This window comes from Cheilinus undulatus, linkage group 19 (assembly GCF_018320785.1).
Source record: "Cheilinus undulatus linkage group 19, ASM1832078v1, whole genome shotgun sequence".
Lineage (NCBI taxonomy): Eukaryota > Metazoa > Chordata > Actinopteri > Labriformes > Labridae > Cheilinus > Cheilinus undulatus.
Window position 1 is genome coordinate 31,156,444 of NC_054883.1, and position 15,332 is coordinate 31,171,775.

The following is a 15,332-nucleotide window of genomic DNA, read 5'->3' on the forward strand; positions in this document are numbered from 1 at the left end:
CCAGCTCATGTAGTCACATGTTGATGTGCAAACACTTCCCCCCAAATTGCTCTCACCACTGCGTCAGTGGCATGTGAATGTGTGTGAATGCTATAACTTAATATTGATGTCCACTTAACATAGCAGCCTTCACCATCACTGTGTGAACATGGAGTGACTAGGTAAATGTGGACGGAGAACACAAGGGCAGGAAGGGAAACAGAAATCACACACAAGGGATGCAAATTACAAAATAAATCAGGAAAAACTGATAATTACACAAGACAACAATAACAAAAACACACATGGACACAGGGATAGAAGGAAAAAAATGATAAAATCAAAACTAAACTTGGAACTACTAAAAAAAAACACCCAACACACAGGGGAAACAAATCAAACTCCGAAAACACTAAAGTAACGCAGGATCATCAGTACCCCACCACAAAGTATGTTATACATCTTTATTATTCTTATTCCTGCTAATGCTACTATCACAGTGATCACTGCCTCATCTTTTACTATCATTCTTACTTCTATAATCATTACTAGAATAGTTTCATTCAATCCAAGAGCAATACTACTATACTGCTATATTTATTAACGGTAAATTAACGCTGGTCTTTATTATAACACAATATAGTCTTTATTATAGTATTTATGATCAACACTAGTCTATTATAGGCCATAACAGAGTACAGTCTAGACCTGTCCTCTTGTAAAGTGTTTTGAGATAGCTTTGGTTGTGAATTAGCGTTATTCAAACATAGATTGATTGATTGATTAATAAAGCAGCTGGTGAGTGTATGTTATAATGACATTACAAACTGTGTCTAACGTGTACTTAGCTGAAAAGCTGGAAAAACCTTTCAGTTTTTTTTTTGCGACAGATAACTGAGTAAGACACCTATCTCCAAAGTAGGAATGAATCAAATCACACATTTTATTCATATTGTACAAATATTTAATGCAGTCAGGTCAACAGCTCAAGAAACATGCAGTATCAGGACAAAAACTTTGTACTTTTGTCCCCTGCTTTTTGAAAAGATTTATTAAGAAATACAATCTGTTGAAGTTAAAGTTGTTATTTAGAGATTGTATAAAATCACAGGACATATAGGTACACAGAAAATACTGACAAACATTCATACAACAATGTTATATACAAGAAATAACCACTTTAATGGAGCAATTTCCATTTATAGTGCATATAGCATATTGTCAAATATATTCTTAATTTGACCAGTTTAGTGTCTTCATGCATTTTACAAGCTATCACACCAAGTTTAACTTACATTTAAATAACTTAAAAATTCAAAGGTTACTTTGTAGCTAGTGTAAGCATAAACAAATATAAAACCCTTACGGCAGTCAACTAGGCATTTTTTTTTTTACAATCACAGTTAATTACTGAGTTTTGATTGCTGCAATGCAACACCAGTGTGGACTGAAACCATAACTTAAAGGTAGGAGACAGCTCCAAAGTGCTGCTTAATACTGTTGTTTATTCAGAAATATGCAGTTGTGCACTTACCAAATGACTTACTTGTGTGACAGGGGTTTAACATATTGTTCAAAGTACGAGAGAGTTATGGCTGGATCATAACACTCTTCTGCAATGGCTGGATGTGAGAACATGCAACAAAAATATTGCCCTGTCTTGACAAACAGACTGGCAACACTCCAACTGTTATCCCCAATCCCTCTATCCCATCGTCACGACTGTGCACGAGTTTATAGGTCAAAGAGTGTCAATCTTCACTCAAACAGAAGCACAGCGCTAGTCATGTTGTGCTCTGGCAAAAGTAAAACAACAAAGACGAAACGCCCCTATTTATCAAGAAGAAGACAAATCCTCCAAATAGGACTTGTGGTATGAATGTGGTTACATGCCAAGAAAATAAGCCCAGTTAGCTAGCTGTGCCAGCTTCCCTGGCATACATTCATTTTAATCACTTTTGTTCAAATTTTCATCTGGGTTAAAACATTTAGTCTTTTGCATGTAAATCTGTATATAAATACATTTTGGTAAATTTTACTAAACACTTAAAAGCCTGGTTTTAACCTTCATTTATTATCCTTTAAGGACCCATAATTATATGTAAATTAAAATATTATCAATATTTAAATGAAGAGTTTTAAATTAACATCAGTGCCATTAAGTGATTATTGTCACCACGTTTGTTTCTTTCCATGACAGAAATTAAAAGAACTGGAAAAAAAAAGGAAATGTGGAGTATTTCAGTTTAAATAACCCATAATTTAGGAAGGGTCAGGAGTACTGAAAACATTTGGGGGTTTCAGGTTGTAAGAATTAAAGAAGGAGGAAACTTGATCAGGAAGTTCAGCCAGGACGCTCTGTGCGAGAGCAACGCTGTTTCCCTGCAATGAAAATATTGAAAGAATTAAGGCTGGAGTATGGGAGAATGCTTGCTGACATTACTTTGCACATATGTCTGTGTTAATGAAGCTCATGCAAACCAATAAAAGCAAAGGCACATATACAGGCTGATGTTACAACAATGTGATGTAGCAAAAATAGCTACTGAGAAACAACATCAAGATGAAACTGAACTTTATAAACAAACAACTCTCTTACATTCTAAAAAGGGATATTTTAATATCTATTATCTGCAAACTCTTTCCACCAGATAAAACATGTAAGCATAGGATTCATCTTGTTTGTATAAAGAAAACAAGATATTAACTTGGTGAAAATGAAAATATATGTTTCAGAAGCTTATGATTTGCTTAGAAGTTAATCTAAGATAGGCCAGCTACAGATCTGCTCTGTGGGTTGGCACTGTAATATTGTGCATGGATGCACTTCTGATGCCATCATAAGGAAACATCAAGCTTACTGTGAGTATCATATGTGGTGGACACCAGCTGCTGGGCAACAAGAGACACTATTAATTTCAAACAGAGGCTGAATGAAGAAGTTAGGTGGTCAATCAATATACAGTAACTGAATATGCACTGTGGGCTGCAGTGTACGAATGGGGTAAAGAAGAATAATCACACTGGTGCGAAACAAATTGAGGGAAGTTGTGGTGAAAAGTTTCTCCATGTTGTGGCAAGGGTATGTCTTTTTAAATATGCATGCCATGTGAAAATACTGGTTTTGTTTGACATTTTCACAATGATTTTTGAATTTTGTTTCATTCCTTCCAGCAGTTTTAAGGGAGAGTCCAAGCAGGACAGAGTGGAGTGAAAACCTTTGACACTATTTTAGTTTCATATTTGTAATCTGTGAATAGATTCACCATTAATTTACCACACTACAAGGCATCTGTGCACACTCTCAACCTTTTTCGTATTAATGATAAGTCTCAAGATTTCAAAATATTTTAATACAATGAACAATTATTCATTTATTTATCTTTATTTATTTTTTGTATCAAATACAAACAATTTGTACTAGTTTTTACAGTGTAATACGTTGTGAGCACAAAATAAAAATGTGTTAACAGCAGTCTTCACTTATTCCTCCAAGATAAAATCTTGCTTTTTAAAATCTTTTTACAATTTACCTTGTTAGCCAATTTAAATGTTAGCCATTTTAATTCTAGAGTTAATGAGCTTTTACCTCAAAACTTGGAGGATGTGGAGATGCCAACTTAAGATAAAAAAACATACCAAGATACTGGGTTCACAATATGATATTACAGAATACAAAGTTTTCCAGTTTTGCATTGGAATAGGACTAAACATATAACATTATTTATTTCAACTCTATCACAGTGAAATGCAAAAAAACATTTACTTATTTTTTGTTCATAAATATAAGAAATATGTTTTAGATTTTGAGGTTGTAAAGTTATTCTATTCAGCTTTACTTTAAATTCTATCTGTGTAATTGCAGCATTAATGTGGGTCTGTTTCTTACCTGGAACGTTCTGAAGGGCACAAACTGGACAATATCTCTTGAGGCAACATCACCGTTAGGAGCTTGCAGCAGCTTGTCATCGCTGTCAAGGAATTCCATGGCGCTGAAGTCAGCGCCACCCACCCCGACAATGATGATGGACATGGGCAGACGAGACGCCTCAACGATAGCGGTGCGAGTCAGGTCCATGTCTGTGATCACTCCATCAGTGATGATGAGCAGGACATAGTATTGCTGCAGTGGTCAGAGGAAGCAAAGGGGATCATGTTGGACATAGGGTTTAAAAAAAGCACTATAATTTCCAGAGCTTGATATAATCTTCTAATCTTTTTTTGCCCAAGATGAGAAAACATACTTGTGAAAATCCTGCAAAAAGTCTTGAAGGACCAGTGTTTGAATGTACATGACAGTCATGCTTTGAGGTTTCACATTGTTTTAAAACTATCAAAACTGTATTAAAGTATTAAAACTATTAAAACTGTTTATGCTCTCAATCCTAACACACCTTTTAGCATTCTTGGACTTACTTTTTGGATATACGGAGTATCTACTGACCTAAAAAATGTCAAATAAAACAACCCAGTTCTCTGGTTGTGGTCCACTTATGTCTGAAAACATTAAATCTGACAGTCTGTTAAGAATTTGCACTTCTTGTGATGTCTTAATGGAAGGCATTATGATAACAACTTGCCCTCGCCTGGTATCTTCACCCACAACCATGGAAGTAAGCAGCTATGCTCGTGTTTGCATGTTGAGGAGAGTGGCGAGTTGAGAAGGAGCTGGTTTATACAGGGTCAAAAACCTCTTCTGATGCTCAAACAATATTATATTTTAACCATGGTACAGGCATTTCATTTAGACAACAGGGGGCTGCGTTAAATGGGAAAAGGGGTATATAGTCTCCTTTAAAAAACAATAACAATGAGGTTGCATACCAAGGCCTTATTCTGCCGGAGGGCCTGCCTGGCAAAGCATGCTACATGGTTGATGATTGGAGAAAAGTTTGTGGGACCCCAGAGCTTCAACTGCGGTAAACACTTCTGGTAGGCCTCCACTACACCCTCTATGCCTAAAACACATAGATAAACACACTTAGATGGAAGACCACCATCAAAGAAGATTTTTTTAATCAACAAACCTCCAACAGCCAAACAAAATCTCTCAAAAAGGTTTGACTTACCTGCACAGAATGGATTTGCTGGATTAAAATTGATGGGAAACTCGTGAGAAACCTGTAATCATAATTTGAAGATAAATGCATCACAGCTTTATAAGATTCCATAACAATGTTGCTCTGATTCCCACATTGTTCAACTGATCAAACCAGTACAAGAAATGCAGCTTTATTAAAATATTCCTACAACCATTAAGTCCTTCTATTTGCATTAGTCAAAACTGGCAGTCTTTTCTACTGAAGACTGTGTTCAGACTTCCTGTTAAATGATCTAGCTGTTAAAAACCTTGGCTCATCCCCAACAAAGTAAATTGACAAAAACAAAAATTTTCAACAAGTTGTGTAAAAAAAAAAAAAAAAAAAAAAAAGGGTACAGCATTTTATTATCTCATACCGTCCAGGTGTTTGGGATCTGGGCTCCAAAACCAAAGACAGGAAACATTTTGTTGCTGCACAAAAAGACAGAAAACATAAAAGGTATGAGATGCATATTAAATATTGTACTGAGTGCTACCCCCAGTTTGGGTACCTCAGCGTGACTCTACATCCCCCTCCTCTTTCTAAGCTTGTTCTTTTTCACGTGTAAAGTTGCCACCAGGAAGGAACAGTTGTTTTGTTTGTGGGGGCAATAAATGACCATGTACTAGGATATAGTATCAGTATTGTCACTACCTGGAGCTTGCACATATAGAGCCTGGATCTGTTGAAGGTGGCAAATACTGTGGCAGCCAGTGGCCAAGCTATGAATTTATCATAAGCATAATGTATCCTAATTAAGATTGATCTATTCTATTCATCTATTTGCTGAGTAACCCTGTCAGGGCACAAGTATCTTGTGTTAATTTCAAATTCACATTTAAACAAAGCAGCTCACAAGCAGTAACCATGTTGACCAGCTGGATGTGAGTATTGAGTAGGTAACTGGAAAATATTTACTTTTAATTTTCTTTCCAAGACTTTCTCTGAGAATACAATCTGTGGTTTCCCGATTAGTGCTGGTGGCAAATGTAGATGGTTGCAGCATAAAGTGCAGCTTCACTGACAAAGAAATGATGAGTTATCCTCCCTGCAGAGCTGTTCTGACAGTACTCGGTTATAGCAGGAAGGATTGTGGGAGGGCACCAGTGGCCTCAGGTTCACTCTGTTAGATTAATTCAGCCTTGTATGCTGTGGCCTGCCAATACACCGTAAAATACCCAGAAAATCCAATGCACTCATAGTTTGCTAGGACATTTTTCACTAGGGCAGCTGTGGAGCAGTGGTAGAGTAAGTTGTGTCAGGTTCAACCCCCAGCTCCTAAAGCCACATGTGATATATCAACATACAAATCTAATTGAACTTGTATTTTTAACCTACTGCTTCAATAACTCATGATGTATATGTTTTTATTTACATAATTCATGTATTTCTTATTGTATCTATATTTCAGTACTTGTATTCTGTATTAGTACATCATTATTTCTGCAGTATTTATGATTGTGATTCAAAACAAGCAAATGCAGGAACTTCAATTTATGTGCAATGATGTTGGTGCTGCTAGAAATAAATTTGGAAGTTTAAATACAGAACAAATAACTAGAGTGGAGTGAGAGAGGTTTATAATTCATCTGTATGTTGATGTTCATTTTATTTTCCAAAGTTCCTGCATTTATTTTGTCTGTTAGTCCCCTGAAAACAAAAGGTAAGTGTCAGATAAAGCTGCAGCTCAAGTTTACCTGTCATAGTCTTGGATGACATTGCCCACTGCCCAGATAGCTGTCAGGTATTCATTATAACCTTCAGGGTTAATGTAGTGCAAGGACTGAGGAGATCTAGGATCCCCGTTAGAGCCAGTGAAGTCAATAGCAATCTGGAAGAGGTCCAAAAGACAAGCAGGGTAAAGATTAAGGGAGCTGCAGGTAAACCAAATGCAGTTAAGAGAGGGCAACATGAAAGATACTGAGCTTCAGCAAGTTCAAGAGGTATATTTTGCCTGAAAGTGAAAAGAAATTCTCAAAACCCCCCCAGAAAAATTGGATGTAAATGTTTGTCTGTTTAGATAGTTTGTCTATATGCAAATTCTGCCACCAGGGGGCTCTCACTCAAAACAAAAACAAAAGACGATGAGTAGCTCACTTCCACTGATTACGTCTTGTTTAAAATTGAGGATTCTGTTCATTTAAAACTGCACTACATATGATGCACAAAGCATTCTGGGATTGCTCACATTTAACAGTGAAGGCTAAGGAAAGCTTCTGTCCCTAATTATATGAAATTCATCAATGGAACAAAAAGGCGGCTCACTGTTTGGTAAATACACTTTAAGCCTGTGGCATACATAAAGATTTTAAAAATTGAACAGATATTTCCAATGTGAAAAACCCCACACATGGCGACAAATATTCACTGATTTTATCATTGTATTCATATAGTATGTGGTGTAGAACAAGAAGATCAACACAGCACACCACACAGATTCTGTTCATGACTACCAGAGTCTTGGACTAGTCTCTCAAAATGCCAAATCTAACGCGGTCAAACATGACTTTAGTGTTACAAAGCTAATGTAGCTAGCTATTAGCTTCTTACCCCTATATCCACTGTCGTTGTTATTTTGGCCCAGCTTTTGGCCCAGCTCCCTCCTCGACAGTTTGTATGGGGTATGTTTTACAGTACACATTGTTAAACTCTCGTTTTAACAAATCAACAAGTTGCTTGTGCATTTCTAACGTGGATGGACAAGCAACTTGTTGATAACTTTAAGCTTCTCGTTTACTATTGTCTCCATGGCTGTATTTTTGTTTTACTTCATCCTTTGGCTAGCTTGCTTCCTGCTTGGCTATTGCTTGCTCTACGTAACCATTCTGCTTGTGCCTGCTCAGCTGTTCTTGTTGCTCACCACACAAAACAGGATTTCTGGATGACATACTGATCATGTTTAACATTTATGATATTGAGTTGGAGCGGCTCCGATCAAGCAGAAGAGGTCTTTTTGGATTATGTGAGATGCTAGGACCAAGCTATTTATGATCATTGTTGTAATATTCTGCTGAGTGACTTCATATTGTCAGCACTGAGCTGTGTGGTGCTTCATTTTCATTGTTGTTTCTTAGTTTAGTTTATTTCAGTTCCTTTAAACATAAAAACTCAATTACACTGGTCAAGTGGAAAAACAAGCATTTAGTTAATGCTATTTCTGCATTATCAGCAAAAGATCAACATAAAGAAAAAACAAAACAGGACTGAAAAGGTGTAAGCTTAAGCCTTCGCTTATTGCATCTACTCTTTTTCTTTGTCTTTTTGATAAATTCAACAATTGAAAACTGACTTAACAAAAGTAAACTGCAGCCATTTTGTGTTTGACATTTAAAGACTCACAGTGAAGTTGATCTGACATCCTCCCATGATATAATCCAAGAAGGTGAACTCCTTCACCACCTGAAAAGGTAAACATTATAAAACAATTTTCACCATCTTAAAAATGCAGTCAGAAGACACATGCAAAGATCACCTACTGTTTGTGGCAGCTCAGAAAAATGAAGAATAAAATATTTGTTTTGAAATAATTACCTCACAGCGTTTGATGCAGATGACTCCAGAGTTTTTATAGTTTTTGTTCTTTAACTTCTTTTTATTAATGCACTCTAGTTCCGTCTGTAAGTTAGATAATGAATTTACTTGGTGCCAGTATAACTTTTAAGTAAAGAAAAGCACACATAAACACACACAAAAGTCTCACCGGGGAGATGTGTGTTCCTGTCTGCATCTGTGCCAGCGTGGTTTGAAAAGTGCCGATGAGGGCATGAGAGCCATTTTCTCGATAGTCATAACAGTCAACCTAAGGGAAAAAACAGACATTAAAACTAAAACTGTCAAACCATTAAAATCTTAAATCACAGTTAATCTCAGAATTGCTGTTAATTGCAATCAATCCCCTATCTGTGGTACTTTAAAATTCCTCTTTTTTGTTTTTTAAGTTGTTTAATGGTCATTTTGGATTTTGTACTGTCTTAAACTATGGGTAATTGACTTTCTGTTTAGATCCAGGTGTGCTTTTATTTTGAAAGAAAACAAGGAACTTCAGGTAGATCTAAGATTATGGCACATACTAAGAACTTGTTGAGGACTTAAAAGGAAATAGAGGAAGAGTAAAGAGGTCATTAAGGAGCAGTGGTGAACTTCTTTTACACCAATATGGCTGCTGAGAAATGTTACGCTGGTTTAACCAAAGTGTACTCAAACAGACGATAAAGGATGGGATTCATCCTGATTTCAAAAATGAATGCACTAATTATGGGCCTCAATTAATCATGATTAATGCATTAATGCTGACATCCCTAACAAAAAACACATATACAGAGTTATTGGGACATTTTTGAGAGACTGATATTCTTTAGATTTGACTTTTAATCAAATATAAATGTATATAACAAACAATTTTTAAAGGTTTAACATTTTTTAGGAAATCATGCTAGACTGCATCTTTCTTTAAAGACCCTGTAAAGTGAAATTCTAAGTTTTTGATAAATACACTAGATATGTTGGAATAAGGTTGCCATAAACATGTGAAAATGCTGAGATCTACATGTGACAGAATTTTGGATTGAGACCGTTGGAGCGTTTTCACCTCATTCCTGGCTTGGTTTAATTTGGGCGGGGCCAATATGTGCGCTCCTGATGTCTTCTTCTAATGTCAACTAAATCATCTAGATTTTACTACCTAAATTTTATGATTTTGAGGCTTAATTTTCTAAACTTAGAGACGTTTTATTTGACTGAAATTTGATCTGGGGGTTCATAACACAGCGACCTGTCATACAATAAACCTAAATACAGATCTGTTTTCACTTTACAGGGTCTTTAACTTCAGGAAATATCCAGTAACAATGACAAGTGTGCTCTGCAAAAAAAAAAAATAATAATAAAATTAAAAAAAAAAAAAACACTGATGACAATCAGTACTAGTTTAATCTGGGTATAATATACCGAAGTAGAGTTTGATAGAGAAAAGAGAAGGAGCTTCACAGAAACTGAAATTGAAGAACTACAATGCTGATAACAATACAGTAAAATATCACTAAAAGAAACTTGAAACTCTTAAGGCTGGCTCAGACTATGTAATTTTAAAAAAATCTGTCTTTTACAACAGCAACATGTCAATCTAAGCAATGAAAATCTTGTTCTGTCTGGGCCAACAGCCTGGCCACACTACAAGAGTGATCTTAACAGCTCCTTACACGGTGACATCACCGCTGTCTCCAAGATCCAGCAGTGACATTCTCCAAACAAAGATCTGTTAAATCGCCAATTCTAAATTTATTCCAGCTGCCTTTTAAAGGATTTGTCACCCATCAGGGAATAAGTCTGTTTAAATGAGGCAAAGTTAGTAACTGCATGGTTTTTATTTTAAAAAAAGAAAATACATGGATAATATTAATGATTAATGCATACTGTGACACTTTTAATGTTTTCTATTTGTATTTGCTTATTCTACTAATGGATGCGATGACTACCACTTTGAGTGGGATTGTTCTTTCACAATTTTTTTAGTTAGATAAAGTTGCAGGGCCAGTCAGATCTTAGAAAGAGTTTCCTGGGTCCCACAGGGTTCAGATTTGTCATTCTGGACTAAGAAAGAACGCTAGTTCACACTGGAATGGGTTATAATTTGTTCCAGTAATTAAATACTCCAAAACTGAATATATTTACATCAAAGGTCTCACAATAGTGGCTAATTTTGGTGATTAACAAAATCTTCATCTTATAAACTTGTACGGGTCTCATCTGTGCCATACCAGGTAGAATGTATTAAAGAGTCACACCTCACATGCAAAACTAATCACCCACATTTCACTGTCTTATTAATACAAAAGCAGTTAATTACAGTGAAGTTAATCAAACCAATTGAAAAGAAAAAAGCAGAACTTCACACCTCACGTGTTGGTGCCATAACTCGAGCAAAAACACACACACCGCTCACCCAGGCGGGGAACACGCAACCCCTTGCTTTACATTTGCAGCATCATAAGATGAAAAGAAAACAAGGTAAAACACGTGTCATTAGTATGTTAGATCAAAAAAGATGGTCAAACAAACTGATCAACAACACAGTAATGAAGCAAAACAATATCACAGTTTTCAGTGCATTTTAGGGGGTGTTTAATTAAAGAAACAGGGTGTGTTAATAAGCTGCATTGTGCAAAAACTGACATGTTTAAATATATACCTTCACAGGTTTCTCCACGTCTCCTCCACAGAGAGCTCTCAGTGAGACACGGAAAGGTTTCCATATGGGGTTACGGTTATTTTTAACCACCTACAGAAACAGATTGCAATACATCAATTATTCTTTTTGTCTGTAAGCAGAGAAATTATTGGTTGGTAATATTGGTACCTCTGTCCTGTGAGCCAAACACCATCCAGTTTCTATCTGCCTGTAGAACTCCAGGAAAGGGTCAGACCACCACAGATACTGAACATAAATCAAACTGGTTAGTCAAAAAAACTCCAAGGTATTTAAAGTGAGTTAAAATCCAGGTGTAATAATTTAAAAAACACATGTAACAACTACCTTTTTGTCCAGCCTACGTGCTGACACCTCAAAGTTTGCCACTCTGGTGTCAGTTATTTCCTCAGCACGGATCTATTTTAGAGGAAAAACAGGTCTTAGTTTAGCTTTTCTTAGATACAAGTGGTGGTGGTGGTAAAAGGTTGGGAACCACTGTTACAGAGGATCTTTGCCTGTATTTTTCCATGATATTTTTTTAAATAACTGATGACTGGATTTTTCCTACAGTACGTGTGATACAAGGAAGTTGAATGGAGCAATCTTGCCATCCATTCAAAAAAATTTTACCTGAAACTTTTATGTTGAGCAGCAGAGGCAGTAACTGGAGCTCATGTTTTGTGCACAATTTTCTGTTGTTTTAGATGTATTCTGTATTGTTACTGTTATCAACAATAATAAGCTCCAAAACATAAATCTAAAAAAAATGTGCTAAGTGAACTGATATTTTAGCATCACATTTTTATGCATAATGTAATAAAGTGGCTATGACTTCTTCTTATTTATTTTTTCTATTATTTTCCTTGACTGAGTCAGTCACAGCAGTTGAAGGGTAAAGATTTTTGTGACTGTGAAATAAGATTGTATATCATAAAATAATCAATAAATTAGGAGTCTTCTCACTGTGATGGTCCCGTGACCTGCAGGCCTCTTGTCCTCCAGCAACAAAGGTCGAGTCATCTGCTTGTTGGAGACAATCTGAAAGAAGAAAAAACACTGATAGCGACAGCCGAAAGATGGCTGAAGTTTGAGCCCAAAACTGAACAAAGTGCAGCTCACCTGGCCAAGGGTGCATTCCAGCTCACCAAGAAAGTCATCATCACTGAGGTCATAAGTGTTGTTGTCAATATCAAACACACAAAACTTCAGCCTCTGCACCATCTCAAAGTAGTAATCCAAAACGAACTTCTTAGCAAATTTTGGATTCAGGTTGTTCAGGATCATCTCTGTGCGACCAAACTAATGCACAAAAACATAAACATTCTTGCAAAATACATGGAGATACAACAGTAGTAAATATAAAGGCAAAGTAACTGAAGGAGAACCAACAGAATACAAAAACCAAAGAGAGATTTTCTACTAAAGAAAGACAAAGATTTCTCTAACATGAAAGGACAATTACAGTATGTTTTGTTGTCAAATAGACTTAAGTTGTCAATACTTGTATCAACTTTTATTGCATTGTGAGGTATCGTGACAGTGTGTTTTCATACATACCTCATACCAGTGGGAGCCCGAAGGGTTGATGTAGACGGCACATAGAGGGTCTGACTTGGAGAATACATCCATGTCCATCAGGTTCTCACACGAGATCGTCAGCTCCACTTTAGTGGCAAAATGAGAAGCCCCAGCTGCAGCCTCTGGCATCGGGGGCCCAGTTGCAGCTGCTGGCATTGGGGACCAACAAGAGGACTCTGACATTGGGGGCGCACATGGAATCCCTGACATAGGAGTCCAACATATCCCTCCTCCCATCATTGGGGATCCTCCAACTACACCTGTCAGTGGAGACCCAGTAGGGGCCCCTATTACTGGGGACCCTCTTGAAGCCCTTGCCAGTGGTGACATTGTTATTGGGGACCCTCTTAAAGGTGTGTGCAATGCGGACCCAGTCATTGGGGACCCTCTTAAAGGTGTGTGCATTGGAGACCCACTGGAGTCCATTGCAGCTTTCTGTCCTAAAAAGATCAAACAAAAAATAAACAATGGATTTCAGCAGTAAGAGTGATAGTCGTTGAAAAGGTGAGAGTTTTTTTCAACAACAATAGCACAGGAAAAACTAGTCCAGTCCTCCAAGGATAGATCTCGTTGTCCATAGCAGCTACACCTGCCAGTACGGGATTCTTCTACAATGTTATCACGTCCTAATAAATTCAAATTTTTATAAATGGATTTAATAATGAGTGCATATACTGTATATGTTTTTATATTAACAGGATGTCTCTAGGATTTCTGGGCTCCAAAAAAATACATCACATTAGCCCCCCTCAACCCCAGCCCAGTAATGTTGCCACAGCTCTATAACAAAAATTATTTATAAAAAAGCAGTCAAAATGATAGTTTTTATTATTTTTGATACCAAACATTTTTAAAGAATCCAGTCTAATCCAAAGCAATGAAAGACACTAACAAAACTGGAACATAGCCTATTTCCCATAAGAAAAGAATTAATCCATCCAAAAAAATTCAAAAAGACAGAAAAAAAAAACAACTTAGGAAAGAAAGAAATGTATCTGCTTACCTAAATCATCAACATAAATTTATTTATCTATTTAATTTTGCATGGATGATCTTTTAAATTTAACTGAAAACTTAATTTTCAGGTAAATTCTGGTTCTGTTAATATAATTCCATTATTTGAATTTACCTTACTGTATCATGTGTAATGCCAGCATTAGTGAAAAATGTTACATCAGCCACTGAGCAATAATGGATTAATGGACATGTGCCAAGCTCTGGAATCTGTTTATCCCACAGTCCCACTTTCCCCCAACTATGACATCCATGAGAAATAATCTTGGATGTACTTCCAGTCATCTGTGAGTCATCAAGGAGGAAGGCAGATGTGACAAGTTTTGCAACCACCCCTTGTTTCCCCTGTCATACAATGCAACAACTTTATTTATCCCCGCAGGGAAATTCAATTGTCTGGAGTGTCTCTCATCTGTTTATGGTAGAATAATAAAGTCTGATTGCTGATGGAATGAAAGATTTTCTAAATCTTTCTGTCCTGCAGCGCAGGGATAGGAGCCGTCCACCGCCGTTGTTTCTTTCGCCGTTGTTATCATTGTATATGTAATGAAAACTGAACTTAATATTATTTTTTTCTTTTCCTATTCGTGTCCAGTTAATCAAATTTAAATTATCCAGCATAATAACGGCACCAAATTAAATCAGACCAACACAAAGGGATCCTGTGAAAACAGGTGACAGCTGATAACGAGAATATTCTAACAACCATAAAGTTCAAACTGACATTTAGCAACAAATAACAAAGTTGAGAGTTACATTTACCTTATCAGGCTCTAGTAAAACAAGTAGCCTATGCGGTGGCTATCAGGTGGGTGTGGTTATGTATGAAACACCCGAACTGACACATGACACAGTTTCACATACAATACAATATTTTGTCTTTCCAATATAAAGTTAAATAGTGCATATTTACCTCTTTAGTTATCGTTCGGAACTGTTGCCCGCCTGACCACCATGTATAGGTAGTGTTGAGTTATCTGACAAGAACAGCTGAAACAGGCGAGGGTGGAGGAGGGTGGAGCCGATACTCTGCAGCGCAGAACCGCTTCAGCCAACTTTTACTACTTTAATGTCAAGTTGCCGTCCAAATAACTCAAAAAGACTTGTTAAATTTGTATTTACAATCTATTTAAAAATATATAAATAGGTTGTGATGACAGTTTGCGCTGTCGTTGTGGTTACTACAATAAAGTTGAGCCGGAACTTTTGAGAGATTCGTTTTTTTCCTACCGAATACATTAGTAAGGGACACTTTACCAGGGTGCGTTCAAGAAAAATGTAAGCAATAATTTAATGCCGATTATTTCAAACAGAGTCTGAGAGCTAAGAAGGCCAAAAGTTCACTAATAATATGTAATAATAATAACATTAATAATAATAATACACAGTGTGCTTACATTTTAATGCAGCTGCGAATCTTTTTTTTTTCCCGAGAAAAAAAAAGAAACTAAGCGAGTGTCTGTACAACATTCACGCAAAAGACACAACAGTTA

At 36.5% G+C, this 15,332-nt stretch overlaps 1 protein-coding gene across 2 annotated transcripts; it reads right to left on the reverse strand.

The window, feature by feature from the left end:
- Window positions 1-942: 942 nt before the first annotated feature.
- LOC121527624 (copine-3-like) lies at window positions 943-15,158 on the reverse strand. Of its 2 annotated transcripts, XM_041814641.1 has the most exons (17): window positions 14,753-15,158; window positions 12,805-13,265; window positions 12,367-12,546; window positions 12,211-12,285; window positions 11,593-11,664; window positions 11,416-11,493; window positions 11,248-11,337; window positions 8,761-8,859; window positions 8,592-8,675; window positions 8,400-8,459; window positions 6,758-6,891; window positions 5,437-5,491; window positions 5,049-5,100; window positions 4,804-4,937; window positions 3,869-4,102; window positions 2,841-2,868; window positions 943-2,361 (listed from the first exon to the last, which is right to left on the reverse strand). In XM_041814641.1, the coding sequence occupies exons 2-17, from the start codon at window positions 13,249-13,251 to the stop codon at window positions 2,324-2,326; spliced, it is 1,860 nt and encodes a 619-aa protein (XP_041670575.1). In that variant the 5' UTR covers window positions 13,252-13,265; window positions 14,753-15,158; the 3' UTR covers window positions 943-2,323. The 2 variants fall into 2 exon arrangements, with proteins under 2 accessions (XP_041670575.1, XP_041670574.1); XM_041814640.1 differs by lacking the exon at window positions 2,841-2,868.
- Window positions 15,159-15,332: the final 174 nt, after the last annotated feature.